The sequence below is a fragment of the Haemaphysalis longicornis genome, unplaced genomic scaffold (genome assembly GCF_048455015.1).
Source record: "Haemaphysalis longicornis isolate Haplotype H1 unplaced genomic scaffold, Haemaphysalis longicornis Haplotype H1 scaffold_3, whole genome shotgun sequence".
Taxonomy (NCBI): Eukaryota; Metazoa; Arthropoda; class Arachnida; order Ixodida; family Ixodidae; genus Haemaphysalis; species Haemaphysalis longicornis.
The window spans coordinates 102,317,665-102,336,500 of record NW_027526335.1 but is presented as its reverse complement, the minus strand read 5'-3'; the positions used below and the strand labels follow the sequence as shown (position 1 = coordinate 102,336,500).

At 42.1% G+C, this 18,836-nt stretch overlaps 1 protein-coding gene across 7 annotated transcripts in view; it reads right to left on the bottom strand.

The window, feature by feature from the left end:
- Nucleotides 1-525: 525 nt before the first annotated feature.
- The window catches only part of LOC144174969 (cell adhesion molecule Dscam1-like), a 550,580-nt gene continuing 532,269 nt past the window's right edge, over nucleotides 526-18,836 (bottom strand). The window contains exons 23-29 of one of the 7 annotated variants that reach the window (XM_077703956.1): nucleotides 17,788-17,876; nucleotides 13,585-13,649; nucleotides 10,863-10,916; nucleotides 9,597-9,674; nucleotides 6,134-6,290; nucleotides 3,373-3,506; nucleotides 526-999 (exon numbers count right to left, since the gene is read on the bottom strand). In XM_077703956.1, the coding sequence (XP_077560082.1) occupies nucleotides 938-999; nucleotides 3,373-3,506; nucleotides 6,134-6,290; nucleotides 9,597-9,674; nucleotides 10,863-10,916; nucleotides 13,585-13,649; nucleotides 17,788-17,876 (639 nt within the window). In that variant the 3' untranslated portion in view covers nucleotides 526-937. Of the gene's footprint in view, nucleotides 1,000-3,372; nucleotides 3,507-6,133; nucleotides 6,291-9,596; nucleotides 9,675-10,862; nucleotides 10,917-13,584; nucleotides 13,650-17,787; nucleotides 17,877-18,836 lie in introns of those variants that run through there. The other 6 variants (XM_077703957.1, XR_013323566.1, XM_077703958.1 and 3 more) reach the window with 6 other exon arrangements.

Below are 18,836 nucleotides of genomic sequence, written 5' to 3'. Positions count from 1 at the left end.
TTACCAACTCTGCCCATTTTTGTGTCACAGGGCTCGCTGCAGCTTGGGTCCGGAAGCAAATGGACAAAGAAACGCTGTTGCAAACAAAATTTCGTCCGTGCTGTATTCACTCTTCTATCGATTGGGGAGGGGGGAGGGGGGGGAGGGCTTCTCCGTTACTTTAGTTCGCACGACCATGCATCTGACGACAACCATGTGTGTAGATGAACTCATGAAGGCACGGACGATTGAGAAATGCTCACCACTCAGCACCTGCTTCCTTTTTCGAGCGTGTTTGACGACCGGCGGCACCAAAATGTCAGAACATCCATTGTTTCAGAAAGAGCACGAGCCTGGTCAAAGTTTCAGCGCTGCGAGTTTTGAGTAATGATGGAGCTCCAGGCTCCACTACAGTCTTACTGGAAGCTTCATAATGAGAGTTACCTCTGTTAAACGTTTCCCCCCTTGTTGCCGGCGGTGGCATTTACTGCGGGAGGTTAAAGCGAAGGAATTGACACGTTCAAACAGCAACAAATCAACGTCATGTTTATTCCATCTCAAACCTTAATCGCCTCATTACCCAATATATCGTGACCTTTTGTTTATTTACAAAGTCATTTTTTCCTTCTTTTTCAGCAGTGATTCGCGAGTACAACATGGAAACATTGACGAACTCGAGTGTCCCGTATTTAGGCATCCACGCACCCTAGCACGCACGCGCACACACACACACACAAACACAATGATGCGACGTAGTGACAACAATGCCGTGGTCTCGTTAGAGCGTCCTTCCCACGATGTGTCAGGCACGGCGTCACGGATGCACCGGAAAAGCGACGCCTTCGTCGCGCACTCCGCACATTAGGCCTACTATTTTTTTTTCTTACACGAGAACAACAGAGTTACAGGATTCGCTTTGTTGAGAGAGTCCCTTCCAAGATGCTTCTCGGACGGATGATCACAGATATGGTGTTTCTCTGCCTCCTACGGGTGGCATCAGAACGCGGAGACCGCCGTCACCTGCGCAATAGATGGCGCCAGTGATGTCCCTGCGAGCGACTTTTAAGACAGCGTCGAATCAAGCTGTGGAAAGAAATAGTGCACACGTGAGCAAACATTTGACTGCGCGCTCTTCCCTTTGGTCCATTCGATTGCCAGTGGTTTGAAGGTATGTAGAGAAAATTCACGTACCAAGATGCACCACAGCATATCGAAAGTATTTATTTATGTAATAAGTGGTATAATCTGGTAGCAGAAGTCAAAGCGTACAGAAATTATAGAAACAGAGATTTACCGTCCTCGTACCAATAATAAAACCCGGCCGTAGGTTTGAGTGATAGCCCGCGAAGACTTTTCAGTAACCCATTACTAAAGAAACGTCACAAGACATCCTGGTGTCCCATGATTTGCATTTTTCGCCATGATTGCAGTAGCAGAGCGAAAAATTATTCTCTTTGATACTCCTGGCACTACACGTGTTCAAATACAATTTGCTTCATTTCACAGTGTACAGCAGCCACAGCACGGAGCTCCGGGCGACCGTTTAGTACTCCTCTTTTATCAATGGGGGTAAGCCTGTGCACGTCTGCTCGCTCTACGGTTAGAATGAAAACTTGCGAGCCGCAAATATGGCTAACACAATTTGTGGAGAGCTCATTTTCCGATTTGGAAAAAGGGGGACACAAAAAAGCAATAACGTTTTTTGTTAACCTTTTATATCAATTCCTGTCCACGAAGCATCAGCTAGTTCGGCATCAAAGCAATTATCCATTATTTGAAGAGCCGATTATGCGGTACCCCCGCCATGAGCACGCCAATATTGGGTGGGGTACGGTTCACCTCGAGGCGAGAAGGTGGCAGCTGACTCTGCACATTAGCATCTAGGTGCGACTTCCCTGGCCAGTCCGCCAACGCACAATTGCACATAGATAGCTTGATGCGCTATCGGTACATGTGAGAAGACGTATGAGCCAGGACGGACTTTCCCGGATTCATAAACCCAAGACGTAGCTGATAGTCAATAAAGTTGTTTAAAAGCCATTACAGATTCACCTGCAAGCGAACAGCATCAAAGTCTATCGCTTGAGCTTACTGCTGTCAGGCTGAGATGTTGTCAGACGTACGGAGTGCAATAGCAATGGGTGCTTTTTTACACTGCCTGTCTTTCTGGGATAGTACAGTGCCATAACCATACGGAGATGTGTCGCAAGACAATCGGAGGCGTGGAGGGGTGGTAAGGTGCCAGGAGTAGTTGTTGAATCCCACGCTCCTTGAGCCATTTGGCATGCTCTGCTTTTGCTTACTACGGCACAGTTCTTATGAATGCTACCCACTGTTCATTTGCAATGGTACCGCAATGCTGCAGGAATCATTCTTAGAACGAAATAATTCTAAGAGGTCTGGAAACTGACGCTTTTAAAGTCGGCTTTTCTGGTAGCCTTGCATTTCCCTTCCTCCGACATTCTGTCCAAAGGGAACAGCCTCCAGCAGGCCAAGGCAATATCAACATCTCGGCTCGAAATACCTCAGCTAATAGCCTTGAAAGCCCTAAACCCACACGCTCACTGCACTCATCTTATTTCGATCCCAAGGCTGTCCCAAGCTTGTTCATCTAGGTATGCTCAAAGGCATTTTATTCCAGAATCGCTAAAAAAATTATTGGGGCGTTTGAGATTGAGCAAGGAAATTTCTTGGTGCGATACAAGTGTTTGGACATGTTGATCATCATGACATTGACAGTTTTATCCATTATTTTGAGTTACTGATGCGCTTGGATGAGATCCAAAGCTGAGAAGAATTTGTTTCTATGTATACTAGTAACTTACTCCGCCGCATGTGGGTAAAGGATGAATTGCTTTTGCGATGAACTGTTTAGAGCACTATGAAAATATCCGGAAATGCAAATTCAACCGTGTTTCTTCATACTGATGACATCAGGATTGACCCCCAATCAATGCTGTATGGGTTCGGTGATACATTAAATTATCAGTCGTAACAGTCCTTCTTCCACAAACCATTTCGAGAAAATGCCAGGGAACGAGCACGAGCAACTTAGTCGCTACTTCTCCTTCATGTTCCAGCTTTGTAAAAAGGCCTTTATAAACACTGGGTTTTTGTTAAAAAAAAGTGAACGATGTTTCGTGAAGATCGCCTTGCAGCTATTGTCAGAAGCTTAGATGTTTATTGCCACTGACATAATTGCAAAGCGGTTCGAACCTTTTGCGACAGAGGAGCAGCGAGCACTTCAAAAATTAAAGAATGTTTTGCGAAAAGTGCATCAATATTTTTTTGTTAAATCTTGTCTTAACCACCAAAAAAAACCCACCCTGGTTGGGCAGCGAAGAGTGTAAGGCACACGCGACGTGCTTTAACCTCTATTTCTTCCCCGCTTACCTTTAATGAAGGAAAGTTTGCTGATTTCCCGATCGCACTCAGCTTCAGACACTTCGTGGAGTTCCTCATCTTCTGCTCTTAAGCAGCGCTGAGGTGAGTGCTCGGTGTCGCTGCCGCTGCCGTTATAAGGCAGTCTGAAATTGTAGAAAACAAAAACACAGTGCATGATTTTTTAAAAGCAGCAACAAAAAAACGCACAACGCAAAAACATAAAGCAGCAACTCAAAAGCAGCAAAAAATGCTTTTGCAGCTAGTACTCTGTACATGAACACGGACGAAGAGAAAACAGTTTTTATGCTATAGTCGACGCAAGAGAAGAAGGAAGAAAATTGAAAACTGAAGGGCAGTAGTATTACTTCACGGCACGTCTCTGGCAAAAGACGCTTACGCGTTACAAAGAAAATGTCAGACATGCTGACAATCAGCTGCCGAAGTGCCATTACGAAAATTCTTATGGTAAGCAAATGTTTCGTAAGAAATAAACATAAAGATGACGAACAAATACCTAATAAAAAAGGTATTTAAATCCGTATCCTCGTATAAGCGTTTTCGTCGGGTACATGTTTACCTTGACTAAATAAAGATATCTACCCCCCCTCCCCACCCAACTAATGTTGGACTAGTTGTTCGTGCAAGTTGTTCGAGTGGGTGCTTTAAACATCGAAATGTAACAATTATACATTTGACATAAAAAAGTGTTTGCGCCCACACGCTCACAGCCGAGAGTTGTTTGGGTTTGTAAACGTCGAAAGTGCAACTTATTCATGTTTCGCTCGGAAATATTTCGCCGGGCTAAATGATGTGTGTGGCTAAGTGCTGCGTGACCGTGCACGCGGGAAAAAAAAACAAAGTACAGATTTTGAATATGACGGCGGTGAACATAAAAAAATGAAATATGTCTACCCGAGAAACCGAATTTTAGCACGGAACTTTTGATGTTTCGGAAGGATGGAGAAAATTAAAGGGGTGGTTCGGATACATTTGCGAACGGAGCTGACCACCCTTGTAAGTTGTAAATAAGCAATGATCCTTTATTTTGTTGTTTCTGCTAAAAAGAAATCCCTCAATCTGCTTCTTCCCGTTGCAGCCTCCCAATTCCGCGTTTAGAACATTGCTAAAACATCGCGGAACAATAGTTTTACAGCCACTGGCAGTGTTCGGCAAAAACCTCGTACACGACGACAGAAGTGATGTAGACTCGTCCACATTTCCGCTACTGCTCCGAGGCATATTCTTGCGTGTAGAAAAACATTTTTATCCCAAGTCAGCATGTCGATTCGTTATTTCAGTCGCTGGCTCATAGCCGCAATTTATGCTACAGCTCGGAATGTTCTGGGATAAAACGCGCATGCGCGCTGCCTGCGGCTGCGTGTTTATCGCACATATTGAAACTAACCGTATACAAGGAAACCTCCGCTGCCATAGCTTACTTTGCTGCAAACTCCTACCAAAAATGACAACATTCCAGAGATAGGCTAACCAATGAAAAGAGGCGTAATCATACTATTCTTCAGTATAGACAGATAAGCGGGGCCGGGCCGCCCGGAACAGCGCTTGTCACGCGCTAAACCCGCCTCGCGTGACCAACCGCCTCTATTCCTCAGCAAGCGTGCCACCTCCGTAACGGCAGGTCGCACGCGAGCTACGGACCCAACACTATACTCAGGCGTTCGCCCTCCAGTACGGGCTGGGTGGAGAACAGGTGGGGCGGGTCGAACGCAACAGTCCCGTAGGGAAAGTGACACTGAAGCTAAACGAGAGACGTGTCTTTTTTTGCGAGTTTTTCAGGGAAAGCTAAGCTTGTAGAAATGAAATACAACCCGTCCAGAGGCTCGGACACGACCAAAGGAGTGGATTGCTCAGAAAGTATTTGCCCATAAATCACCCTGTGACGAGTGCGCAGCAAAGGACGCCACATTAGGATTGTCCTCTATATGGTTGGCTTTCTATAAATTTGTCACTTGGCGTCCACTACACGACAAAAAGGACTGCCTTATTTTATGCAGCTATAGAAGCAGCACCAGTAGTTCTGAACGCGCTAGACTTTGTGCAAGAAAGTGGCAGATGGTTACCCAGAAGGTCTGCGCATTATTCGAAGGCCAACGCTTAAGTATCCTATTGGATTTTCAGGTCAACATGAATGGTGGGGCGACTTGCAAGCTGTTACTAAGCAGATTTACCGGAGATGACCGATACGACGCAGACTAAGGCTACAAATCTGTTCTTCGGCTAATTTTTTCAGAACAGTTTTTATTCTATACCTGCTCCGTGCCGCGACAAATTGCTCGATAGGAGCTCCGCATTAGGAAGCGAAGCAACTCAAACGGTATGTAAACCAACGTGAGTCATAATTGGTGACTTTACATGCGGGAGCACATCATCCAGGCTTGGTGCGCTGTTTCTTAGGGGGGTAAGTAGCGAACTAAAACTGCAGCAACAGGTAGTCACTTCGTGAGAGGATTTCAACGCAACCTGCCCTGAATACCATAGGCCGCTCCGGGTGGAAATTGAAGCCAAGTTCTTAGTGAAAAAAAAAAAAATTCATCAGCCGCTGTATCAGTGTAGTTGAATGAAATGCGCGAATCGCGATGGAACGAAAGCGGTTACTGTTGTATGCTTAGTTCGTATATACGGTAAGCCTTCGCTATAGCAAAGAGTTCTGAGAAGCTGGCTTCCCTACAAGCGAAGCAGCTTGGTTAAAAGCGGGTGTGATTTACTGCTACACCGAATGAGGCACACATAATAAGCGCGCGTCGCTGACCGACTGGACGTTCGGGGCCTCCGGTAGTCGGAAGGCTGCGCAGTGCTGACCATCTGCGCCGCAGGCACCATCCACTGCTGGTGAGACCCAAGATCCCGCACCTGAAGACGGCCGTTGCGCCGCCGCTCCAGGGTTTTCCGCCCCGTGTCACAAACCTCTGCACCGAGAAAGAAGAAAAGCGGGAGGGGGAACGGAGAAAACGCCGGCAATACGAACATCCTTATTTATTTATTTATTTATTTATTTATTTATTTATTTATTTATTTATTTATTTATTTATTTATTTATTTATTTATTTATTTATTTATTTATTTATTTATTTATTTATTTATTTATTTATTTATTTATTTATTTATTTATTTATTTATTTATTTATTTATTTATTTATTTATTTATTTATTTATTTATTTATTTATTTATTTATTTATTTATTTATTTATTTATTTATTTATTTATTTATTTATTTATTTATTTATTTATTTATTTATTTATTTATTTATTTATTTATTTATTTATTTATTTATTTATTTATTTATTTATTTATTTATTTATTTATTTATTTATTTATTTATTTATTTATTTATTTATTTATTTATTTATTTATTTATTTATTTATTTATTTATTTATTTATTTATTTATTTATTTATTTATTTATTTATTTATTTATTTATTTATTTATTTATTTATTTATTTATTTATTTATTTATTTATTTATTTATTTATTTATTTATTTATTTATTTATTTATTTATTTATTTATTTATTTATTTATTTATTTATTTATTTATTTATTTATTTATTTATTTATTTATTTATTTATTTATTTATTTATTTATTTATTTATTTATTTATTTATTTATTTATTTATTTATTTATTTATTTATTTATTTATTTATTTATTTATTTATTTATTTATTTATTTATTTATTTATTTATTTATTTATTTATTTCCTGAAGTGCACCCAGTGGTCTAAATTGCGGTTTCGGTGGGATCTAATTTTTTTGAAAGACGGTAAGGAGTCTTGGAAAAAAGTTCCCACCCCCCATTCCGAGACTACTAAGAATTAAAACAGAAGCTGAATGAACTCTCGAGTACACTTAGACTATTTTTTTTTTCTAGAAAAAAATTACGATCCTTATAGAAACTTTTAGGCACAAGTCTTCTCGTTCGATTTTCGTACTCAGGCTTCGGGTGTGAAGTTTTTTGTTCCAAGCAAGGTTTTGCCATTGCCTAAGTACTTTTGAGTGAGCCTGCATGTCCTGCTTTTTGCTAGATGTGGACAGGGAGGAGAAAGAAAAACTTTGTTCAATCTTCACTAGTCCCGCTATCTGCCACAACACGTGAGAGGAAGCAGCAAGCCGCACTTATTTATAGACTTAAGAAAGTTGAGGAATCCAGCTAATGTCATTTTTGAACTACAGAAGAGAAGGAGAATCAAGAATGATTGCATTTTCTTTTGATTTGCGCGAAGGGTAAAGTATAAAAGCCGGGGTTCGTCCTATGTCGATGGCCTTACAAGAGTTGCGCATGCCACATCAGTTTGGAATTCTAATCATTATAACTTAAAGCACTCCTTTGAAAAAGGTCCAGAACAACTCAGCCTATTTTATACTTCCCAATTAAATCCCGCACGACTGCCCTGAAGTCTAGCATTAACTTAACTTCGCTACCATTTTGTTGCAAAACGATTCGTCTTCGCCTATATTATAAGCCTTTTCATCCCCAAGTGCTGCACGGTGATCTTGTCTTATCTCCGCACTATATTTATCACACTTGGATCATTCTCGCAGAACCACGCACATCTTAAAAGTGGACTCACCGTTCCAAATCAACGGAAATAATTGAAAACCAGCTGGGCTGCTAAAGTTGCCTACATAATGATGCCCCAATTTCGGGAGCCTATAATTGTAGTGCCCATTGTTATATCTTTGTCTTGTTTTGTATCTTTTTTTGTTCAATGTAACAATTTTTAATTACCATACCACCTTTGCCATGCCTTTCTCAGCTTTAGGGCGTTTTTCTTTAGCGTGTATAATTATGAACCAGTAACTGACGTACTTCTAAGCACACCAATTTATTAAACCCTTGGTTCCTGTTATTTTTAACCGTTCCTTGTTTCGATGCCTGTTTGGCGCTTTGTGTATGCTAACTATAAAATTAGAGACAGAGTTTTCTCCAAGAATTCACATGGGGAGTTGTTCGTAATGACTTATAAATAACTCGGAAGTTCTTGGGTATGGCGCGACGCAGTTAGGCGTAGTTATAATTGACTGCTATGTACGCGGCATAACGTTGACAAGATTGTTCTACCAACTTCCAGAAAGGGGTAGACATAACGCGCAACTGTGTGTGCAGTGTGCAGCAGCTCTTGGCGACAAATGACTCCAGAAAGTTTAAGAGCGTGCTGAAAAGTATATCTACAATCTTCACATTCAAGCTGAACCTTTTCTTTTTGCAGAATATCTTGTTAACAAAAAAATTCCGCTATAGGTATGTGAATGATCCACTCTTGTGAGGCAGAAAAACTGAGGGTGTTTGCTATTTGAACCGGGATCATAAAGGTTTAATAAAAGAGCTTCCGCAAGCGCTTATCTGAATAAAGAACGGAAGGTCGCTGGTGAAGCTCTTGGTTTAAAGTACAACTTTGCACCCCGTTAAATTTCCAGTTCGTATTTTTATAAGGAAGGCATGTGCCCGCAGTTTGGTGCATGAGCATCAACAAGGCTCTCAAAACTTAAACAAGAGATTCAAAAAGTTTTTGAGAATATAACAATGGTGGTAATATAAAGTACATTTGGGGTGACTCGTAATAGTAACAGCAATACTTGTACTGCCAGCGAGGCGGTGTCCTAACTACGAAATTAAATACTTCAAGACAAAAAATACCAACACAACGCAAGTTAGACCTGTTATATCAATTTCTGAGAAAGTGGCCCTAAAAAAACGAACCCTTGAAATGGCCTTGACCTGTAGTTGGAGACCACATTACATGCTCCTCGTGCGACAGCCTTTTCTTTCGGTATATTTTAGCACTGCCACCGTACAGTATTACAAAGTGTAAGATGTAACACTATATTCGTTAAGTGACCAATTATTCCCGCCATAGGCCTTAAATAAACATTTTCAAATTCCGTGGCGTTTCTCAGGAGACGAATGAATTATATATAAGGATTGAGTTAATGAAGTAACGAATCAACTAGGAAATCACACACTCTAACTTCGACGAAAAAAAAAATCACAGATACCAGTTCGGTGACCCTGGACTGTACCACCAACAATATCTTTAAGTAACTTTTCTACAAATGAAGCGAATGATCAGACATTTCCCCGTGACAATGTCTCGGTTTACTTTCAACATTACTGAACAAATAGTAACAAGTATAGCGCTTCAATATATCTCTTTTCAAAAGTGCAGATACGGAGAGAAGTGCTGCGTGCTTTCAAGCTTGTAGCGTAGTTTACCATGCCGTCGTATCATGCCTTTTCCGTACAGAATCTCGTACGCTGGCCACAGCTGAGTGTCCAGAGCCATAAAGTTCCCTAAAACAGCATCCGGGGTAGAAAACGAAAATTATAATTTTATTGTAATGAAAAACCATCGTTGCACTTCAATAAAAAGGCAACTGTTTGTCCAACATTCAGTGCATTGTGAAGCAATTGTGTTAATGCAAGTTTTACAGAAATAAAATACTACATGAATTTTGTGTGGTGGTGAATACTTTCATTGCTGCAAAATTCAATTCAATTCTTTATTTTTCCCAGAATATGCTACAAACGTTTCCTAGGCTAAACACTGTGAACTGTTTCTTTATCCAAAGTGCAAAGAAAACCCCGTTCAACAATTAATTTCTAGAACCATAAACTAACGTGCACAAATAAGGCTGTCATATTTGTTTGAGTATTTTCGAAACAAATAACAAACTGGCTGAAATAACGAACTTAAAAGAACTTAGCTTCTAAAGGTTGCTGTGCGCGGCATTTATTTGCTCAATGCAATTAGGCAAACTTCTCAATCGTTTCCCAGGAACGTTGGCAGCATGTGCACTGCACAAATATATCGCGGTAACTTGAAAGCAATGCACTAGTGACTGGAATTTTTTTTGTAAACAATACGATCCGTCGTTCCGCGAAATGTCGCATTTAACAAATTACGTCCTTACAGTTAGACTCATTGGGAGACGGTAAACTACTGGATGCCAAACTTAAGGACCTGAATGACCAATCGCTGCCGTGGCCAAGAGAGCGAATATGAAGAATAACCGGGCCACAATACCATTACACTAAAAAACTTAATCTGTGCTGCAACATCCGGGAATGCAAAACGATATTCTTGCATTGAGTAGCCTCCAAGTGCAGAAAGCATTTTCAGAGTCGGATGATATACGTTCGGCCTCGTCATTTTCACACTCTGCCCTCTTTATCGCAATGTTTGGTCATGCAGTTTCGTTATGATCAAGTAAGCTCACGTAAATTTTCAAGGGTGCATGAGTGGCATCGATTATATCCAGTGCGAATGAACTCAAGGCTACGAAAAAAGATAACAGCCCCTCGTTGTCGTAACTCCGGTAGGCTGTCTCATATTGTGGCTAAAACTATTAAATCTGACTTGAAATAGACACAATAATAAAAATTTAAAAAGGTGTAAAATATTGTGTGCAATCACAGCGCTAGTTACTCTCCCGGCAGTGCGCACATGCAAACAGTCTTCATGAGATTGTTTCAACGTACCAGGGGTTATCGCTCCCATGCCAGGCCCCAAAGCGCGAAAATATGGCCGCATGGCTGCAAAAGAATTTTTTTGTTGAATGGGAAAAGATCGCTTTTGAAGTCTATACTAGTCTATATAATTATCAACAACTCCGACGACAAAAGTACAGCGCAGAGTAAAACAACCGATGCAAATGATTACTCAATTATGTCTGCTAGACCCGCCTTTGGTGCGACCTCCAATGCCTCCGGATGTCCAACTTTCTATTTAAACATTTCTTTCAGCCTCTACTTATTGCCACATTATATAATATCTTCGACTAGAGCCTGGCTACGAGAGTGACAATAAACTATATCTGGCAGAAAATGAGCAGAGTGAAGTCCTCTTTTTCAAGACCCCACTGGCGGTGCCAGAGCCTGCAACAGCCCTACAACCAAAGCTAGTCACCCGCATTGGAACTGGACAGAACACACTTCTAGTGCGCGCAAAGCTAACAGAAAATTCTGTCTGTATTCTTTTGTTTCACTGGGTATAAGATTGGGCAATGTGGAGATGCCTTCTCCAGCACTGCACAAAAAGAGGCGCAGATGCAGACGAGTAAACGGAACAAGGCGTTGTTCCGTTTACTTGTCTGCCTACGTGTCTTATTCCGCACTGTACGCGAGAGTGTTTTGCATTGTTTTGACCCACCCTCAGCATGGCGCTTCATCGGTTATCAGACTCCTAGCATATTAAGTCTGGCTCCTATTTCTTTACCGCTGATAGTGTCGTAGATTTAGAGTTGGTACGACTTTGCCGTTTATGAAGTTGTCATAATTAATGCGTTACATTAATTGTACCCGAACGCTGCCATAATATGCCTATACTGCGTACAGTGCCGTAATAACAGCCTAAAAGGTCTTGAAGGTTGACCTGCGGGATAAGGTATCTTCGTATTATAAGCAGCAAAGCACGCTAGCAGAGATTTAAAGAATACGTGTTCACTTTAAAGCGCATTTAATATTACGTATAATGTACTTGTCATTCATGTCTATCGCACGTTTATAAATCCAAGAAATGAAGTGTGCGGTTGGAGATGTGCGAGGGAAAAGCTATAGCACCGAGCGACCATTGATATCTGGTGCGACCACAACTTTTCAAGCGAAATCGTTTCTTGGCAAAGTTGGAGAAAGCGCGCGCCTAGCTGACCTCACCAAAAGGAGCACGCGAAGGCCGCGCCCGGAAAGAACGTAACCTTTCTCACCCGAACTGACGCCGTCGACAACACCTGCCGCACACAAATTACATCATGTAACTAAAATTCTGCGGCAGGCATGTAAATCTAACCCAGGGAGGAGCGGTTGCCGGCAAGGACTTAGCCACTATTGCGTGGCGACGCCACGAAAAACAAAACAGAAAAAAACGACTTTTGTTCTATTTCACGTATGAACAAAAAGGATGCCAAGTATAGAAATGAAACAGAAAGAAAAGGCCCGCGCTTATAATTTCTACCTGAGGTGTACAAACATGGCTCTGCGCGCATGGTGGGAACTGCATTGCGGGCGGTTGACTAGATGGCGCAAGTTGGCCTAAGGCGCTTAATTTCAACCTGAAGTATCCCGACGCATGACAGGAATGGCACCAATGTCGGCGCTATGGTGTTGAACAACAACCTAGCCAAAAGAAGCGCTTTCGCATTCGTATCTAAGAACGTGCTTAAGCATCCCGCGCAGCATTTTATAGGGAACCCAACGCTTCTGAATACAAAAGAGTTTAACTAGTTTATATCGAACGTTGATATTACGAGTTCCTACAATTATCGAACAGTTTTAAAGTCCGATTGAAAACTTCATTTCCATGCACATGTGGGCTTAGGGCGTCTGCGTCCAACTCAATTGTCCGCAAACAGGTCCCAATATCTTATAGCCCAGCGTAACACTTAGGTTCATTTGAATATGCGGTCTTACACAGTCTTACGTCTTTCTTAATGATGTAATGGACGAACTTTCACGGGAGAGTTACGGTTACCGCTGATGTCCCCCTCTCGAGCTTCGCCCCACTTATCATTCATTCCGTGGGTATGGCGTGATTTTTTTCATTTATTATTCCCTAGCCAAGCGTTTTCTGCAGCACTATTGAAGGAGATGGTGAATAAGGTTACGCAGATGGTGTAAAATTTAGGTAGAAAATAATGAAAGCCCTAAAGAACATTACGCCAATAAAACATAAAAACCGTTTACCATCATGACAAAGCCGAACTCTTTTTTTTTTTCGAACAGCAAGACTTCTGAAACATTGAGATTATGCTTTACGTTGCCGTAGTATGCAAATGTCTACCGGTCGTAACTAAAGAGGATCAAATTCAACCGTGAACATGTCACAGTGATTTATGAGAGACCAGTTAAATTTTACACAGTATTCTGGCCGCAAGTTTACTTTTTAAAAAGATATTTCACAAATACGCAGTTGGCGCGTGCGGCAGAGCTTCTTCAACGTGTACTGCGAGAAACCTATATGACAGATTTATTTCACAGTGGATAATCCCGACACGGCAACAACAGCCGAGCGAATTTCCGGCTGTGCATACCAGGCAACGTTTACTATTTTGTTTTCGCGACCACTCGCGTTTCTGAGTGCAGCACGTGCAGAACAGCGCCGGGATTACGGTGCGTGATATGTTCGTGTCATTGTCGGGCGTGCGTTGCAAGGGACCAATCGAGTGGTTGCAGTCGGTGGTTGTGCAGAGTGCGAATAGAAACGCACCTGAGAGTCGTAGCTCTTTTCGTTCAACGAAGGTCACAACCAGCATCGGTCTGAGGACGTAGCGGCTGCGACGAGCACACGAAAGGCGAAAAACAGAGGCGAGAGAACGGGTAGACACAGCCCATACGACCACAAAATATTGCGCTCGAAGCAAGGCAATGTTGTGTTATGTTCTAAAGCTCTGAGTATTGCCATTTAAAGTAATGCAAGACTTATTCCAGAAAGTAGCCCTTCTTTGATGACATACTTCCACCACCTACTGAGTTGATTTTTTAAACGTGTAGTATTTCTGAGAGCAAGATATATTATGTGTTGTTCCGTTACTTCGTCGGTCGGAAAGCGAGCCGTAAATACCTAAGGTATTTATTCTTCACTATGCTTACACGGCCCCGCCTTTATCCTGCGCTGGTAAACAGGAAGGAGCGGTTGAGGTCTCGCCAGACGATTTTATTGGTTTTCATGTGCTGCTGTTCCCTTCAGCAGCCCTGCCCGGACTAAAATACCGCGTGCACCCACGACGTTCGATGCACGAGGGATGGGGTCCAGACTATCAGTAAAAGTTGCACAACAGAAGAAACCTCAGATTTTTTTCTTGAACCCTTTAGCAGCACCCTCCAGGCCTTCTAAAGAAGGTTAAACTTTCCTAAACCCCTTACCTATTGCACGAGCATATTCCAACCGCTTCTTTTGCGACGGCTGGCTGGTGTCATGTTAAAGTACAACGTCATCTCAAATGGGCAAAGGCGGTAATAAATGAAGAGATCCTGTGCATTTAGCTGGAATATGCGCAGCAGATTCGGATAATTTTTTTAAAGGATCGTGCAGGCCTGAGACCTTTGTCACCATTAAAGGTGAGAAGAATGCAGCGCATTTCTTATCCTACAGCGTAATTTTCCTTTTCGATTTGCTGAGAACCGTCGCTTTCCTGCCGATTATTTTCTATGTGCTCCCACTGGGCTGAACTCAATGAGGACAGACTTCAGTTATCCGCAAGATAGCGCGAAAAAAAAGACTTTGGTTGGATTAACCAGATATAATTAAACATTTCTCAATGCGAGAATAGAATAAACCGTCATTAATGTTACGCCTAAACCATCTTGCGACACGAACGAAACAACGTCAGTGGCTTATCAAAGCCTACTACGTGCGTCTTAGGCTATGTTCAGACTACCGACGCAAAAGCCATATTGTGATCAATGGACGTAAAAACAATGGCATGTCACGAAGTTGGGTTGGCTGAGACGTGAAATGACGTCATTATTTAAAGTTATTACGACACTTGCGACAGCAGTCTGAACTCGACCTTATTTGTAGTTCAAGTAGGCTCCGATATGTTGGGTTGTTTAATAACAGCAATCAGAATTTTAGCCGAAGACGCCTAGGGGAAACTGCGGTGGAAAACCTACGGTCACATAACCTGAAGGTAAGCGTATATGGCTCAATTATGAAACTATAATGTTACAAAAAAAATTGCCACACAAAATTATCTTCATAATTGTAAACACGCATGTGCGCACTGTGCACACTACATTCATTTAGCACATTTGAGTGACTGTTTTTCATAAAAACAAAGAAAGAAAAGAAATGGCGGATAGCGTTGCCCCGTTCGCTGCCGGCGCTATCAATAAACCTTGAAAGGAATAATGCAATTCACAAATATAGGGCCAGAGAAAAAAAACATTGGTGTAAATAATAGCTGCTCACAAGCTTCCCATTCTCCGTCTGGGTGCTAAAAGTAATCTCTGTCTACGCTAAATTAAACACCTGTTAAGCGTTAATTTAACTAGCGCCTAACCCAGATTACGCAAAATGACAGTAGTACTTCAGTAGAACACCCTGTTGGGCAAGTTCTACGTATATTCTATAGTGTATTGTACGTATTAGTTCCTTATGGGCCGAGCGCAGGATATATCCCATGAAAAAATACGCCGACCGAAACAGCGGCAATAATGGCGGGGCAGTGAAAGCGGTTAGTTGGGTTATCAGAGAGGCAAGTTATTTAATTATTCCGGTGGTTGCACACTGAACCGACCGTAATTACGAATAATAAGTCTCAATAAGCTTGCCATCCAAGGAAGTCATTAAAACTGATTATTTAAAGAATATAAAAGGTTGCAGAGAGCTCGGCAACCAATAGGCGGTCCACTCTACAGGAAGGCTTTTCTTAGAAGAACGTTGGCGAAGCGCTATTGGGGGCAAGTGGTGAAGTTCTGCCGCTCGCGAAGCTCGGAAAACCGATTTCTGGCGCATTAGAGAATCCAATCCCGCTCGCGGCTCCAAGTCGCTAGATGAAACATCCCTAGATAGGCACACCTCTCCTCTGAATATCAAGAAACGCACGCACGCAGCCCTCAAACAGCTTGCCAGCTGGCATGCACAAATGTTTTGCATTTCATCAAGCGTCATTTGGTTCTGTCTACACAACCGGTTCGATGGTTCAATGGCCCCCTTTCGTCCCACGGCATGTCGCGTGCCAGGCTGGAGCGGACGCCGGTTTCGAGCTCTCGACACAAGATTGATCTGCAGCCTGTTAACTGGGCATTGCCGAATTGCAGAAATGTCGATCGCGATAGGTCTGTTGCGTTGCATTTTAGTTAGCTCTGGCATGCGAAAACGCTTAGTGGGAGGGGATGAGAAGCGCACGTTTCTGACAAAGCAAACGATCTGTTGTTTGCTTCCATTTCTTGCGTTTTGCTATTTTACCGAACTGAACACTTTTCGTCCACCTCTTTCCCTATTACGGATGTTAAATCTTGCAAGGGCGGGACGACGACACAAAACATTGGGTGAAGTCGACACCCGTTGAAGACCCCCCGGTGGTTACATTAGTCTGGAGGTCTCCACTACGACGCACCTCATTGCCAAGTTATAGCTTCGGCGTGTTAAAGCTCAAAATTAATGAACGGATGGGGAGTGCTCGTGGCACGTACGGACACGCACACATGCACACACGCGGGTTAACATAGAAGGGATACGATCAAATGGAACTGGAAGCTGCACTACAATCTCCCAGTCATGTTTTTTGCGGAGTGACTTAGGTAGGGGGCCATCAATTGAAAAAGACGCTATAGAATGGAAAAAAATTCCGGATAGTGTGTAGGGAGTCACCACTGTTGATTATTTTTTCTTTATTATCTCGATTATTTGTTTGAAGCTGTCGATAAAATTGTTATTGTTGCTATCGGGGCAAAACAGCCTTTTTTTATTAACCGGACTTCTATTTTGTCCTAATGACCCCCTTAAAAACGCATCCGACGATTCTGAACGTGCAACTAGAAGTTCGCGAAGTGAGCGGTGCACACTCAAAATGTGTGACCACCGTTCATTTTGTGTCTTCGGTTAGAAGCCACCAAAAGAACAGCGCCTGGCCTAGGCTTTAAAAAGCACGTGTTAAGGAAGAGGTTTCGAGTCTTTGCAAGTGAAACGAAAATTACGTTTTTTTTTTTTTTAATATTTTCTTTGTTTTAACAAAGTAGTGGTTCAGTGACTATTTGGAGCGTTGTGCTGCTGAGAATGAGGACGTGGTTACAGCTGCCGCCGCGGCGATTGTTTTTGTAATGGAGGTGACAAAGACTTCGTCGCACGGTTAGGATCCCGAAGTGGTCCAAATAAAACCGCATCCCTCTACTACAGAATTTCCAATAGCCCAGTTGAAGCATCGGCACCAGAGACTTGAAAATTTGAAGTAAAAAGATTGAAGAAAGCCGTGTTTTGGCCTGTAGTTTCCATAAGTTTACGTTTTTTTTTATTGAAGGGTCAGTGTTCCAGCCAACTCTCCAGAGGAGGCTCTGATTAGTTACAAAAGCGTTTTATTTTCTTTCGAATAAGCTTATTTACTAAATGCTGGAGCTTTGGAAAAAAAAATATGATTTAATTTTAAAAGCCGCCACTAAACAGTTTTAACACACACGAAACATACCTGGGAGTTTTTTTGTTTTTTTGAAACGAAACGAACCACGTTGCACACAGCAATTTGGGGCAGACAGAAGTGTGAAAAAAGGTAAGTTTCCCCAAGCTTCATACGGTTAATAAAGCGTCCTAGACGATTTCCTGCAAAATTATCCGAAATGAACCAAACAGCACAAGTACATCGCTGTTCGGCAAAAAACGTCTACAGCAAACACATTGGCTCAGATTTTTTCAGAAATAACCAACGAACTACTGCGTAGACTAAGTAAAAGAAGGCACAAAATGAATACGCACTTACGGGGCACTTGATACAGGTTGGCTGCTGGAACCGGCGTGGGGATGACTCGTTTCACCTTAGAGTAGGTCTCTTCGTCTCCAGGCGGCTGCATGTAAAAAATTGCATTTGCAGAGGGTCCGTAAACACGTCAATGCTAGATATCACGCAATAGCCGAAGCCTTCTGGTATATTGGTTGATTTAGACCGATATAAATACAATTTATAGTGTATTGGTGACAATTTATGTCTCCGGGGTATTTATGTGCTGCTATTACATCACCACGGATGCAGCCGACCGACGTTAGAGAAAATTTCGAAGCGGAACTAACTACCTCTGCAGGGTTTTAGGAAAACATGAGAAATTCGAGTACGCCAGTTGTGGAATATTACCAAAATCGCTCTATTCAGCGTCAGTTAACATAATCGAACACAGGCACCACACCATTTATATGATACGCTTTTAATGAGAAAACATTGAATTATGCAATGTGTCCAACTGCCTTTTGCAGACCTCGACTTAAGAAGGAGCATTACAGTCTTATCCCCAAACACCTCTTCTACTTGAGTCGCATTCTCTGCGTCACCTTGGGCGATGACTGCCAGTAATCTTGGGAACAACTCGAAGGGTACAACCTTCGTGTACCGGAGCTTTTAATATTTATTTTTCTAATTCATTCAACTATCGCACCGCTCTCGTTGCGTAGAATCGGAATAAACAGGCAGGATAATCGTAACCATGGTGTAGACTTATGTCGTGACGTTGACGCTTTGCTGAAAATGTACATGAAGTTCTTACGTGTTCGTCGGATTCATTTAATTACATCTGGCGGATTAATTGCGCTGTCTTGTGAATTTGACTAGTTTTTTTAGTTTTTCAAAAGTATGCGCCAAGGTAGGTTACTTTCGGTCCTGATGAAAGTGCTTGCAGGAAAATCTTGGCGCAAACTTATAAGTTTTGAGAACCGTGATATAAAAATTGGCCTTTAGCGGCAGCAGGCAAGTTTGAGGTAAAATTACGAAACTTCGCAATGGACTTCAGGAGTGAAACGTGGGAAGAGTGGGGAAC